This window comes from Perca flavescens, chromosome 16 (genome assembly GCF_004354835.1).
Source record: "Perca flavescens isolate YP-PL-M2 chromosome 16, PFLA_1.0, whole genome shotgun sequence".
Lineage (NCBI taxonomy): Eukaryota > Metazoa > Chordata > Actinopteri > Perciformes > Percidae > Perca > Perca flavescens.
This window is the reverse complement of record NC_041346.1, coordinates 21,585,981-21,599,664: the sequence shown is the minus strand read 5'-3', so window position 1 is coordinate 21,599,664 and position 13,684 is coordinate 21,585,981. Positions and strand designations below refer to the sequence as shown.

At 42.0% G+C, this 13,684-nt stretch overlaps 1 protein-coding gene across 9 annotated transcripts in view; it reads left to right on the top strand.

The window, feature by feature from the left end:
• Positions 1-13,684, top strand: part of LOC114571382 (probable E3 ubiquitin-protein ligase HERC1) — a 42,410-nt gene that overhangs the window by 23,545 nt on the left and 5,181 nt on the right. For 5 of the 9 annotated variants that reach the window (XM_028602288.1, XM_028602289.1, XM_028602291.1 and 2 more), the window contains 27 exons: positions 637-806; positions 1,452-1,535; positions 2,104-2,290; positions 2,413-2,540; positions 2,764-2,987; positions 3,235-3,494; positions 3,663-3,715; positions 3,809-4,006; positions 5,156-5,321; positions 5,418-5,667; positions 6,563-6,791; positions 6,911-7,188; positions 8,130-8,257; positions 8,789-8,916; positions 9,122-9,349; positions 9,742-9,869; positions 10,016-10,215; positions 10,349-10,460; positions 10,654-10,785; positions 10,956-11,054; positions 11,339-11,512; positions 11,603-11,887; positions 11,998-12,063; positions 12,225-12,350; positions 12,471-12,609; positions 12,923-13,104; positions 13,225-13,380. In XM_028602288.1, the coding sequence (XP_028458089.1) occupies positions 637-806; positions 1,452-1,535; positions 2,104-2,290; positions 2,413-2,540; positions 2,764-2,987; positions 3,235-3,494; positions 3,663-3,715; positions 3,809-4,006; positions 5,156-5,321; positions 5,418-5,667; positions 6,563-6,791; positions 6,911-7,188; positions 8,130-8,257; positions 8,789-8,916; positions 9,122-9,349; positions 9,742-9,869; positions 10,016-10,215; positions 10,349-10,460; positions 10,654-10,785; positions 10,956-11,054; positions 11,339-11,512; positions 11,603-11,887; positions 11,998-12,063; positions 12,225-12,350; positions 12,471-12,609; positions 12,923-13,104; positions 13,225-13,380 (4,510 nt within the window). Of the gene's footprint in view, positions 1-66; positions 114-636; positions 807-1,451; positions 1,536-2,103; positions 2,291-2,412; positions 2,541-2,763; positions 2,988-3,234; positions 3,495-3,662; positions 3,716-3,808; positions 4,007-5,155; positions 5,322-5,417; positions 5,668-6,562; positions 6,792-6,910; positions 7,189-8,129; positions 8,258-8,788; positions 8,917-9,121; positions 9,350-9,741; positions 9,870-10,015; positions 10,216-10,348; positions 10,461-10,653; positions 10,786-10,955; positions 11,055-11,338; positions 11,513-11,602; positions 11,888-11,997; positions 12,064-12,224; positions 12,351-12,470; positions 12,610-12,922; positions 13,105-13,224; positions 13,381-13,684 lie in introns of all 9 variants that reach the window. The other 4 variants (XM_028602290.1, XM_028602294.1, XM_028602293.1 and 1 more) reach the window with 4 other exon arrangements.

Genomic DNA, 13,684 nt, shown 5'->3' with positions numbered 1-13,684 from the left:
ACAAACACAATAAGTTATAGTTATATAAGTTATCTTTAACCCTCCTGTTGTTACTGATTGCTACAGACCTGTATCTTTTGGCAGCAGCAGCTTTTCTGAAGTCCAGGGAATGGGTGAGTTAGGATGATAATGACAAAAAGAGAGTGGGGATTTTGCCTGCACTGTCTGTAACCTCAGCTGCAGTTCTGCCTGCTTGTTCTTCTCCTAACCCAGCCAGCTGACCACAGTGTCAGTGTTATCCCTGCTTTAACGAGGCAAACAAACAGCCTCAGTGCTATATAATCAAACAGAAAATCAAATCAAAGCCCTCCAGCGAGGAGGGTTTTGACAAGACTAGTACTGCACAGTACTCGCAGTACAAATCCCTTACTGTATCTGCTTCTCTGAATGTGAGTCGATACAACAAATACTGGGCTTGAGCATAATGTTGAGATTCAAATAATTGACATATAAGGATACATGCCTGGTTTATTGTAATGTTTAGGCATCTCCAAATGTAAAATCAGGTTAAATAACACTCACCTTATTCCTTCAGATACGTTATATCTCAAATCTTTGGTCAGGACTGAACACTGGCAGTAAAGCACCACTTGCACTGTGTTATTACTGTATATACTTTATTTTTACTCCCTCCAGGCACATGGTCTTAACTCGGTTCCCCACGCTTACCGGCCTGGTTAGCGCTCCCCCCGTGCTGCACCCTTGCTTCAGCCTGGCCAGCTCTGCTTCTTGTGATGCCTTCACAGAGCAGCAGACTAGCTTCATGGAACCAGGTCCCTGCAGCACACAGGCCAGAAGCAGCCTGGGTAAGAACAAGCGCAGAGACGTTAATGGGGGAAAAGCTGTCGGACATCAATACATAGACAAGAAAAAAAAATGTCTCTCCTAATTTAAAATTAGTGACAGACGACAACCTGTGTTAAAGAGAATAGCTCTGCTAATCGTTGCAGTCCTGCAGGTCAGTTCATTTTTAAACAAACTTTTTCCCCATGCTGGCTTCATATTCAAACATGCTACTAATATAATTTGAATCTTAAGTTAAGTTATAGTAAAAGGAGTGGATTTATGATTACTCAGTGGAAACTCTCTTGCATGGTCTTATATGTTCAGCTATTTGTCTCAAAACAGCACCTGTTTTGCTTTGCAACTGAACAGATATGATATTTAAACAAATCAAATGCATGCATGACACAGTTTGTGCTCCCACATGCTTGAATGGCACCATTTTTTTCATCATCATTTATGTTGGTGTTATTTTATTTTGTGCTTTTTGTGGTCTGTAAACTAATAAAACGAAGCAAAAACTGGGGGGGGAATAAAACAAAATGTGAAAATAATTTATTATTTTGACAAATTTACAGTCTACACATATGAACATTTATAAATGGAGCTGTGGGCTTGTTTTTGTTTTCTGTTTTTTGTGTACTTTTTCTTTTCTCCTCAACCACCAGAACGGACACAAATGTTTGTCACCAGTCGGTTGCTAGAAATGGGATTCTCTATGAGACATATCTACTGGGCCATGGAGGCAGCAGGTACTGCTTTGTGGAGTGTCTAATATCACTAAATCCTTTGCTTCCTCGGCTTTCTATTTTAAACTGTCCTTCACTGTGGGCTGCAGCCTTTTTCTAGTATTTGGCATACAGAAAAGTGCAGTTTCACTTCTCATGGTAAAAAGGAACACAATTTTTACTAAAATGTTGCAGAATAAACAGAATATATCTGCTTCTAGGACTACAATTTCACTACATGGTCAAGGTGAACAAATTCTGATTTTTTGCTCACGCATGTAACAGTATTATATGGTAAAAATACATTGTAATGTTTTCAGCATCACCCATTTTAATCACAAACTCCCCACATTGTTAAAATTGTAGGCCTTCCCTCACGTTTTTTATTTTATTTTATTTTTTTACAAATGTTACACACTAACCCATGTCACACGCTCTGTATCATCAGAGCATGTGTGCCAGTCTGACCTCAGATAGTACACAGAAGCGTGGCCAATCTGGTGGTGATGTCCAACACGAATTAGAAAAGCAACACTTCATGATCCATCTTTTGTTTTTGAACTCAGTTCAACTTCCCTGTGGTCCCTCCCAGATGTAGCAGGTCACTTGGACTCTCAAACCATCGAGGTGTTGGCCAGCTGGATGCTGGAGCACCCCCTGACAGAGGAGCAGCAGGCAGCTGACTCAGCTAGACCCGAGGGTGCTCCTGACACCCCGTCGTCAGATGGGCCAGAGACAGTGCAATGTCCTGAGCGCTCCACCAGTCAACCCAATGAAAGGTCAGGGATTTGAATAACATACATACAGAATTGTTTTTTTTAATTGGTACTGGCATGATAGTATTATCATTGTTATATATACAACCAGTACAATGATGGACTGTATGTTGTTTTGTTTATAGTCTGTTGCCTGGGCTTGACTGGATAGAGAGGGAGAACTTCTTGGATGTCCACCTCACTAGGAACAGACCTCCTCCAGCACGGCGGCGACGCTCAGGCCCGAGTCAAAGGACCTCTTTCCGAAGGGCAGGTCAGAGTCACTGCTTTGAACCAGAAATATGATGTGCTCATCAAAGCTCATATGTTAGTAAAAGCAGACATTGTTTAAAAAAAAAAAAAAGAAGAAGGATACAAATGTTTACATGCTGGCTTTAAGCTTCCATTACCTGATTAAAATATTGTGATCAACCTGTGCTGTGACTCGGAATAAAAACCTACACATTACTACAAATTTTATTCCTTTTCATTTGAAGCAAACACCATCTTTTCAGACTTGCCGTCACCCAGCCCCGTCCCGCAGCTGTACCAGCAGCACACATCGGTCAGCGATTGGCCAGAGCAGGTGGAGTTTCATCCCTTCTCTGCTGAGGAGTCAGAGTTGGGCTACATGGATGACCCATACAATGAAGAAACTTATGAGGACCTGCTCACCCCTTCATTCTTCAGCTTGGAGAGAGACACGCTCCAGATAGTGGAGGTGACCCATACACACACTGTCACCAAGGCTGCATGACATAAACAAAACAAAAATGCAATTTGTGATTACTTTGAATATGCAAGTCATGGTTCAAAATACAAAACAACAAAGACACACTGGGTTGCTTGTGGGCCTGATGTTGCCTTTTTGTTTAATGGCTTGTTTGAAACATAAATGTATGCCTGTTCTTTTCTCTCATTGTTCCTTACTAGAAATATCCTGATGAATCTTATCACCCTTCTTTTAGGCCGGAGAAGAACACAGTCAGATGGTGAAGTGTGAGCTGTGCAACACCTTCACCCTGCAATTTAACAATCACATAAAGCGCCGTCACCCAGGTTGCGGTCAGAGTGCTGCACGTAAGGGTTACGACAGCACCGGGGCCTACGTGGATGTCTGGTTCAAAGGGGAGTGTGGCTCCAACTTCCCCTTCTACCTCCTCTGCAGCTCCTGCAGAGAAAAGTATCTGGCTGCAAACCTGAGCGACTCAAGTTCTAAATATGAAAGGTATAGTAGATAATTCTGGAAATAATGGATGCATACAACACACTAAACATAGCAACCAATAATGATGCCTCTAGACTGTTTCTTGTTCTCATACTTTTATAAAGACTTACTAAACTGGTTGTTTAATGGAGCCTGTTATTCAGCAATGTTCTCTTTCTTTTGCTTCAGGATTAAAGGTCTGACATCTGATTTGATTGGCCAATTGGACAGCACTTCTGATGGTAGGGGAGGTCACTAAAATGAAAGTTGTACAGCAGAACGATTTCATTTTTACAATGAATTTTATAATATGAACGGTGCTTCTGTTTGCTCAGATGATTGGGAAATGAGCCACCAAGACGAGTGTGACACAGACAAGCTGACAGGACTAGAGGACTTTGGGCTTTTGCTGAGACCACTTGGGCTGACTGAAAATAAGCTGGTGCCAGACCCCATTGCCTTCACTGAGCCAGATCCCCTCGGAGCCCTGGTTTACAGCTCAGCTGACCCTACAAGAGTAGTAGCTCCCAAAGGTATTGTGTTTTGGTATAGGAAGACCAAAGTCCTGTCATTGGCTGAATGCATTTTAGTCACTTTTGGAGACGATATGATATATACGTGTGGAGTATGAAAAAAGAAAGAAAAAAAAAAACAGACGTACATTATCCTGTTTAAATCGCAGAGCAGGGGCTGACAATAGACCAGACCAGCATTGCGTCATCAAGAGCCATTTGCCAAGGTCGCACCCCGTTTTGGGGGAAAGAGGGAAAATGCTGAAACGCTGTTATGTAGCAGGTTGTGAAACAAAAAAAACAGAAGACTCCATATCAGATATGAGGCACTAAAGATACATGAATATTCACTGTAGGTGTGGTAAATTGCTAAATAAGGCTGGTGGCAACTGTTACTACTGATGAATCGCTACCGTTAGCTTGAGTGGGAGGCTGCTACAGTACAGTCTGGTACAAGCTGTTGGCTCCAATTAAATCTCATCTTAGCCTTGATCAAACAGTTGGCTATTAAAAGGTTGGTCACACTTATCCTAAAAGATACCTGGTGATGTAATCAAATATGTATCGATGTCCGGGTTAAGAAACAAAAAGCCACTCTGGGTCATTGATCCACTTGGACGGGGGAAGACTTAAGGGGCATGACGTCAGACCAGTCAGCCTTCATTTATTAAGGTATCGTGAATGTGCAGCTTCAGTTAAGGTCGCAAAATAATTGTCTAATAATATCTATAAAACAAATGTTTGTTTGACAAGAAATAAATGTATACAAAAAAATATACCATACCACCTGGCCATATACGGAGCAATTACTCCTTAGCTAACTGTTGACCTCTTGTTCATGTTGCAGTGAATGTTTTTTGTAACTTTATCTCTGATAAAAGATTCAGCCCACTTGAAACACACACCCACATTCCCTCTGTACTTGTTGGCAGGAGGAGAATCCAACCACAGTCAAACGTACTGCAGAAAAGTTACTCATTTATCATAGCTGGGCATCTGAAGCAGAGATAAAGTACTCCCAGTTGTCCCAGTCGATCCAGTATTTTGACTTTTTTGCCTGCCCACACAAGATGGTGTGTAAAAATGTGAGTTTAGCAGGATGCATCAGGGATTTGTCCATAATGATTTACCATAATAGAATGCCTTTTTATATGTGTTTTCCCTCACTAGGGAATGCCCTTGTTGAACAGAAGACCTCTCTGAGCCTCGGACAGCAGGCAGTATCACTGAGGGATTCTCATGATAGACTAAAAGCTTTAAGAAGAGTCACCTCCACAGCCCAGATCCTGCTAGCTTACAGCATGGTGATGAGAGCACTGTCTCAGACTGCCTCAAGGTACGTTTGACCAGAATATATAGCCTTTATGATATACATTTTTTTCACCAATTCAATGGGGTTTCATTAAGAGTCTTCTTTTATCTTCCTCTCCAGTGCATCAGTGTGCAGCCACTCTAACGGACTAGAGTCCTTGGGTCTGGCAGATATCCGTATCCTGGTTCGTTTAATGACTCTAGCAGCAGGAGGCAGGGCTCACGCCTGCGTGGACAGACAGTCAGGTGTGAAGGGGCTGGCGAAAGAGCGCAACAACTCCACCTGCCTCAGCTTTCTTACCTCAGCCATCGGCAATGTGGTGTCACACAGTCCTACTGCTTACAGGCAGCTAGTGGAAATATGCACTCAGGTCAGTTTTCTTCAGTTAATCCACCAATTATAAATTCTGTATATAGTAATTATAGGGCCAGGAGATATGATCTAAAATATACATCACAACTAGAAGGGCACTTGGAGAGTGAAGTGCAGCTAAGTTTCATAAGAAAATTGGGCCAATAGTTTTTCTATAATCCTTCTACCTACCTACCTTCTAATTCGGATAAAACTTGCGCGATAGCTACGCTCATCTCATCCGTGGAAGCTGCCATGTTGTTTAGACTGAACCGTCGCTTCTCGTTGCATCACACCTAAACCCGCCTCAAAACCAACACTGATTGGTTGGTCGTTTGGCGAACGGCTCCAAATTTTCTCTATCTCAAGATGCCAGACTGATCTGCGAGTAGAAAACTGGAGCTCGCAAGATCAGGACGGTCTGACGAGGCTAGCTGATAGACAGACAAACAAACAAACAAACAAACCATCCAAACCGAAAACATAACCTTCTTGACAGAGGTAATAACAATATCACTACATCAGTTCTATATCACAAAGTGTTAAATTTGTCTTTCATAACAATAAATAAAATTTCTTTTTTTTATACATCAGTAAATTACAGTTTCTTTTTTGCGCTGGCTTACTTTTATATAATTGTCTGAAATATTTATAGTGTTCAGTTTAATACTGTGGATTGCTGGACTGGACTAATGTTTGGTTGAAAATTCAATGAGTGTAACTTTAGGTTGGTAATAGACAGTCTTAGTAATTCATAAATTTGGTTTGTTGATCAGCCCTACTAATTATAAATAATGAAATTATGACACATTTCAACATGTAATTATCTGGGCTCATCCTGGATTATTGAATTGTGAAGACATGTAACTGTTAGCAAATGGATGGAAATATCTTTTTAATATTTCTGCCTGTAGGATCTGATGGCAGCAGCTACAGGGGTGAACACAGGGGCCATCAGTGACCCGCAGCAGAGAGATTGTCTGAACTCCAGTCTAACAGCTGCAGCCCAGGGAGGCCAGCAACATAAGGACTACAATGAGCAGACGCCCCCTACATTCTTGGTCACACAAAATCTGGTGTCCCTGCTCACTGAAAAGGGTGTTCACTGCTACAGCCCAGATAAGGCAGAACATGAGGCTAATGGTGAGAGGAAGTAGTTCATTTAAGTAGTTGTGTTGGTATGTATAATTATTTATTACAGTGTTTAAAACCTTGTGATTTTGTTATTCATCGTAGCTCTCTCCTCTGCATATGTGACCTAGATACAGGAAACCAAGGGGTGTCTTCTTCGTCCTTGCCTCCTTCCCCTTTACCCCACCTGAGTGCCAGAGTGGGCCCTCTGGAGCTGGCTAATGCGTTGGCAGCATGTGTCCTGTCTGCCAGGCTGACCAGTAAACACCGCCGCTGGGCAGCACAGCAGCTGGTGCAGGCTTTGGCTGCCACAGGAAGGGACAGTCCTAATAGGCCTCAAACATACAGTGACCTGGCTGGAGACTTGCGCAAAAGTCCTCTCAAGAGGCTGGAAGGACATTACAACAAGGTGAGGGACTCACAATGTAATCTGCATTATAACATGTTTTTTTAAAACAGGATATGTCTCGTTTTTGTTTACCCTTTTTTTTGCTGCAACCTTATTGACCAAACAGTGTTTCCCCTGTTCTCACAACAGGATGGGATTTATTTTTTGGCACATTTTTCAGAAAAAAGTTCCGCTTAGAAATTCAGATTTCTTAAAGCCAGGCCCATTCATTATCCACATAAACAATGTGTATGCTTATTTTTACTCCAAAACAGCGATCTTTGCACTTTACCTTGATGATATGAAGAATTTTAATCACAGCTCTAATCGTTACAGTGCAGAGAATTAATGCCTGTAAAACATCCACCAAGACAACAACAACAACAACAACATATTCAAGTCTCCTTGGACCTAGGAAGAACTTGGCCACTGGCACGTTTCAGTTTTAGCGGGGGCAGGTTCAATTCAATTCAATTTTATTTATAGTATCAAATCATAACAAGAGTTATCTCGAGACACTTTACAGATAGAGTAGGTCTAGACCACACTCTATAATTTACAAAGCCCCAACAATTCTAGTAATTCCCCCAAGAGCAAGCATTTAGTGCGACAGTGGCGAGGAAAAACTCTCTTTTAGGAAGAAACCTCGGCAGACCCAGGCTCTTGGTCTGACGCTGACGGTTGGGGATGTGATGAACAGTGGCAATAATAGTCACAATAAAAATAATGGAACAGTGACTAAAAATGGTAGTCGTAGTAGTTCATGTCATAGCAGGGCACTGCAGGGCGTTACAGTATGTAGCGTGGCACAGCAGAGCATAGCTGGACGTAAGGACGCAGCAGGACACAGCAGGGCACCGCAGAGCGTAGCAGGGTGTAGCAGGGCGTGCAGCAGGACCACGGTCTGGTATTTCACAACCTACAAGTTAAAGGAAGATTTCCATTATTTCCGTTCTGTTCAGGTGACCAGCTGTTCCTGGAACAATGACCAGAGTTTGTTGGCTACATGCTCTCAGGACAAGGTGGTGCAACTGTGGAGCGTCGGCCAGAACACTGTGGAGTTACAGACCACCTTCTCCTGCATTACCAGGTTTTGTCTGCTTGTTTCCGTAGTGTTTTGTCCAGTGAGGGTTTTCAGTTTCATGCTAATTTTAAAAGAATATCCATTCATATTTATATTGACTGAATTGAAGGTCACTTTTAAATAAAATGGACTGACATTTATGTGTTTGGTTCTTGAACTTCATATTTTTGTTAAATTTTTTAGCCATCACGCTTGCTGTGCTGTAGCTTGTAATAACTGTTTTAAAAAAGTAAGTTTAGACCTTGATAGATTATCTGACAATTAGCTATAATGGAAATAAGGTAAGGTTAGTGACTAACTGTCAACTGTGTTAATTTTATCCTTAGGTTAAGTCTGAGAATATGTAATTTAACCAATCTCATATCATTTTAGCCTAATGCATATTATCAAAAGTTAAGTCTTGTAGATGAAACAACAAACCTAGACATTTCTGAAGATCTAACAGAGGGGATTGCAATTCTATCAAAGAACTGGGATTACTTATAGTTAAACTTTTCCTTTCTCTGACTCTCTCTCTCTCTCTCTCTCTCTCTCCAGTAAGACGGACAGATCAAGCAGTGAGAGGGCTGCTAGATGTCATCACATGTCTCCTGTTTACTGGAGTACAGGGGGAAACTTTTTGGCCGCTCCAGAGAACAAACACATCAACATCATGAACATCAGGGGTACGTCTGGCTTTTTTTAACTATCCATCTACTATCATGGTAGGACCCTGCTTGACCTCATGTTTGTAATGAAACTTTTTGGTTTTACATTATTGCTGCATAACAACTCACTAACTCACTTGTAATATTTCTAATTAAATTCAATCCTATTAATTGTAATAATGAGAACAGTTTCTATAATTTGAAATGTTCTGTTACATTACAGGATCTCACTGTCACGTTGAGGCTCAGTTGTCTCGGGTCACAGCCCTCTGCTGGGCTCAGACCTTCAGCTTGTGGGCTCTTGACCAGCCAGCGGCCTGTAAGAACAGACCTGCTGAGAGCCTGTTGGTAGGACGGCTGGATGGCTCCCTCTGCTGGTTGCAGGTCATGATGCAGCAGATAGACCTGAATGTAAAGAGCACCGAACTCACCCATTGCCACAGAAAAGAGGGTAAGGGGACTGCTGCCTGCAGATAATTAGCTTAGTTTAGCATACAGTCTGTAAGCAAAGGTTAAAAATACACCTACCAGCACGTCTAAAACACTCTAATTTTAACACAATGATATTTTGTTTGTTTAATATGTACAAATGTACACTAACAGAAATGTAAAAACAACACATTCTAGATTTACAGGGAATTACATGCTGGAACTATTTCTTGGCTGGATGCAGTGACTTCCTGTAGTTTTTTTTTTTTTAGGTTTGGATAGTGTCAGGTTAGCTGTTTTCCTCTACTTTCAGTCTGTCTCTTTTCAGTTTGCTATGCCAGGCTAACGAGTGTAGTTTTCAAACTGTCAAACTATTCATTAAAGAGATTGATCTTTTCCTCTGATTTCTTCTAGCTCCCCAGTGTGTTGCCTGGCACAGTGAGGACAAGCCTTTCGCAGTGGGCTACTCCAATGGAAAGATCCTTTTAGCCTCAACTGAGATCTGTGAGAATGAGCAGCCTGTAGTGCTGTCTGTCTTCCAGGTTTGTTTGCAAAATGCACTCCAGAGCACAACCAAAAAGACAAACAATTGGATATACTTCATAAAATAAAAAAATAAAATGTACATTTAATCATTTTCCACTCTTCTCATATTGACCACTCCACTCTCCCTTTCTTTACTCTACAGGATAGTGTGAGTTCTCTAAAATGGGACCCCACAGGACACTTACTGCTCTGTTTGGGTAGGTCAGAGGTAGTGAAGATACTGGGACGCTCTGGGGCCACCTGGGTGACCCTACACTCCCTCATTCACATCAGCACCGTGAACATCGCTGAATGGTGCCCACTTGCTGGCAGAGCACCAGATCCCAGGCTCATGGTGGCTGTGTGAGTAATTAATTATTCTTTCTCTCTACAATGTTACAATACAAAGAAATGGAAGCAATCAGAGAAAATCTATGTTATATGTTTACCTAAATATGTTGTAGATTCTCAATAAATTCTCTCTATGTTTCTACAGAGGTTGTCAGAATGGCTCTGTGCATGTCTGGACACTGCCACAGGGGGGTACTTTTGTGTCTTTGCCCAACATATTGAACTCCCAGGGCCAGGATAAAAGCACTGATGTCAAGGTCAGTTTGGATCTGCTGTTGGAGCTCCTTTTTGCAGCCACGGTTCTAGTAATAACTTTAAATGTTGGTATGATAAAACCTTATCAGGATGTTATGTTATTAAAATGTTATTTTAATTTAATTTTATTTGGTGTTTGCGACAGTCGCCTCTGATTTAGCTCATGTAATCATTCAACTCTGTTTTGTTTTGCAGCAAGAGCATGCAAAGTGTGTGTTTGTACTTCATGGCCACATTACGGCAGTGAAGTTCCTGTCATTTTGCTCCAGTGGATTGGCTCTGGTCTCTGGAGGGATAGGAGGACTGCTCAACATCTGGTCCTTACAGGTCAGAAAACAGCATTCACCAATTGCTTGACCTGAAGTCAGTGCAAAGAGCCCTTACTTAACAATCAACTTTATCAAATTACCAAAAGATTTAACTATAATTGTGTATAACTAACATCTGTCAGGGGTCTCATTTCAGAGTCTTAATCCTCCTTCTTCTGCATCTTACAGGATGGTTCAGTTTTGCAGACTGTTACAGGTTTGGGTTCGGTCGTCAGTACTACCTGGATACCAAACTTGGGTGTAGCCGCCTGCTTTGGGAGGTCAAAGGTATTTTGGATCACTTATAACTTTTCTAACTGTCACCTGGGTTTAACTTCATATTCAGCATACAGACATGAGAGTGGTATCAATCTTCTCATATAACTTTGGACAAGAAAGCTTATTCCCCAAAATGTTGAGCCAGAATATCACAGTGCTTTTCTTCATACTATTCTATGCTAATGTTAAGTTCTATATTACTTACCAGATATTACTATTTAATAGCCAATTAAAAAAAAAGTGCCCACATTTTTGAACTTTACAGTTCTGTTCTGTCATTATTTCTTTTCCAGGATGTTTTGTTGATCTGCTGCACCCCTGACTGGATCAGTCAAAACCATGTGCTAGCTTCCTGTCGTATGGTCCTCAGAAGCCAGAACATCCTGGGTCTAAATCGGGCACCTTGTTTGGCTGTCTTCCTGGAGAGGCTGCCCATACTGTTGCAGGAGCAGTACAGCTATGAGCGGGTCATTACTGATACTACGTTTTAAAGTTGTTTTTGTGTTGTTTGTGGGCCTCAGCTGAGACGTGGTTTTGAATTTTGTCTCTTCATGCAGACCCATGTGGCAGCTGGTGACCAGCTAGTCCACAGTGCCTTCCTGCAGAGCCTGGCCTCCTTGACTGTTGGGTTGTCCTTAGAGAAACACCTGTGCCGTTACCCACGCCCTCCACACCATGTCAGTCCTGATGCCCACTCCTGCCCGTCAGAGTGGAGCTGGCTCGCCACTTATGCCACTACTGTCCGGAGCGCTGAGGCTATTTCCAGTGGTACTGCCTTCCCAGAATCCTTCAATCTTTCAGAGTTTCCAGAGGTGGAAGTCACTGAAATCACCAAGGCACTAGTGAGTGGTGACAATAGTCTTTGTGCTGTTGTTGCATATGTTCCAAGAATCTGAATTGACTGCAATATACACAATGTATGTATCTATTAAGAGGCTTCTCTGTCTTCTAGGACAATAGTAAGTGGAGCTTCAGGATGGATGAACAGCTGATGTCATGGGCCACCACCAGACCAGAGGTACACTTAGCCATCTTGAAACAGAACACACAACAAATATGAATTCTTTAAATTTCATTTCTCTTTAATTTACTGTCTGTCTGCACAATTAGATAGTATTTTCTTTTAGCTGGAGAGTTATAATAGGTTGTAATTTCTATTTCACCTGCTGGGTTTCATAGGACTGGCAACTAGGGGGAAAGAGTGAGGTGTACTTGTGGGGGAACGGACGTTACGGACAGTTGGCAGGAATGGGAACCAATCTCATGATGCCTACTCTTGCACCCTCTCTTTTACAGACGCAACAGGTAGTAATTTTTTCACTCGGGACTCCGGCTTTGCCTTAGTCCTTTGATTTTGCCTCAGATTTGATTGCTACTGTTTTCTAACTTTTCTCTCCCTTTGTGGGTGTATTCATTGTCATTCAGGTTGTGTGTGGACAGAACTGTTCCTTCCTGGTTCAGTCCAATGGGACAGTACTGGCTGTAGGGGAAGGACAATATGGCAGACTGGGCCAGGGGAATTCTGATGATCTCTATGTCCCCACTATCATCTCTGCTTTTCAAGGTACAGTATTCATCCAGGGACCAGAGCTTTTGTATATTGTGATGAATTTTCGCCAGAGCAGGGGAAAAAAACACATTTCCGTTGCAATATTGCTATTTGATGTGGTAGTTTCTACTTCAGTGAAAAAAATGTAATGTCTGCATCACTGCTTTAAACTCCCATATTTAATACAAAAGCAACGTTTTGACCTTGCTGGGTCTTCTTCAGGCAAAATGATTTTGAAGTTTCTACTTCAGCCTTATTGTTATTTAATTTTTCTCCGTATTCTTAGTTTTATAAGTTGAGCTTTATTGACTTTCTCGTCTGTGGGCAGGGTATGTGGTGACTCAGCTGGTGACGTCCTGTGGATCCGATGGACACTCCATGGCCCTGACTGAGACTGGGGAGGTGTTCAGTTGGGGAGATGGAGATTTCGGAAAACTGGGCCACGGCAACAGTGAAAGGCAAAGGAGACCCAAACAGATAGAGGCCTTCCAAGGAGAAGACATCATTCAGGTAGAGATAAACCTGCTTTGAACTCTTAAGAGTATGGTATAGGAAAAAAGTTTGACATTGACAAATCACTTTAACTCTTTGTTTTTTAAACTTTGATGTGGCTTTTCCTTCTCTTCCCAGCTTGCTTGTGGTTTCCGACACTCAGCTGTGGTAACAGCAGATGGGAAACTCTTCACCTTCGGCAGTGGAGAATCTGGTCGTCTGGGTCAAAGGTCAACATCCAACAAGATGGTGCCTGAAAGGGTGGCTGCTCTAGAGGGGTATCATGTGGGACAGGTAAGAAAAATTGACTGTTTGTTTTAATTAAATTCAGACGGTTATATAGTCTCACCAGTGAAATAAGAAACATTATTAAGATTAGTGCTGTCAGTTAAACGCGTTATTAACGGCGTTAACGCAAACCCATTTTAACGGCGTCAACGTTCTTTTTGGCCTAGCAAACTATATAGTTTTTTTCACATGCTGTTGCAACAACTAGTAACGTTAGAAAAACTACAACACCACACCAGATCTAGCTAGACCGGAAACAAAACAACAGGCACGCCGCACACACTTGTTTGGGCTTGCGAGCTGGCCAAAG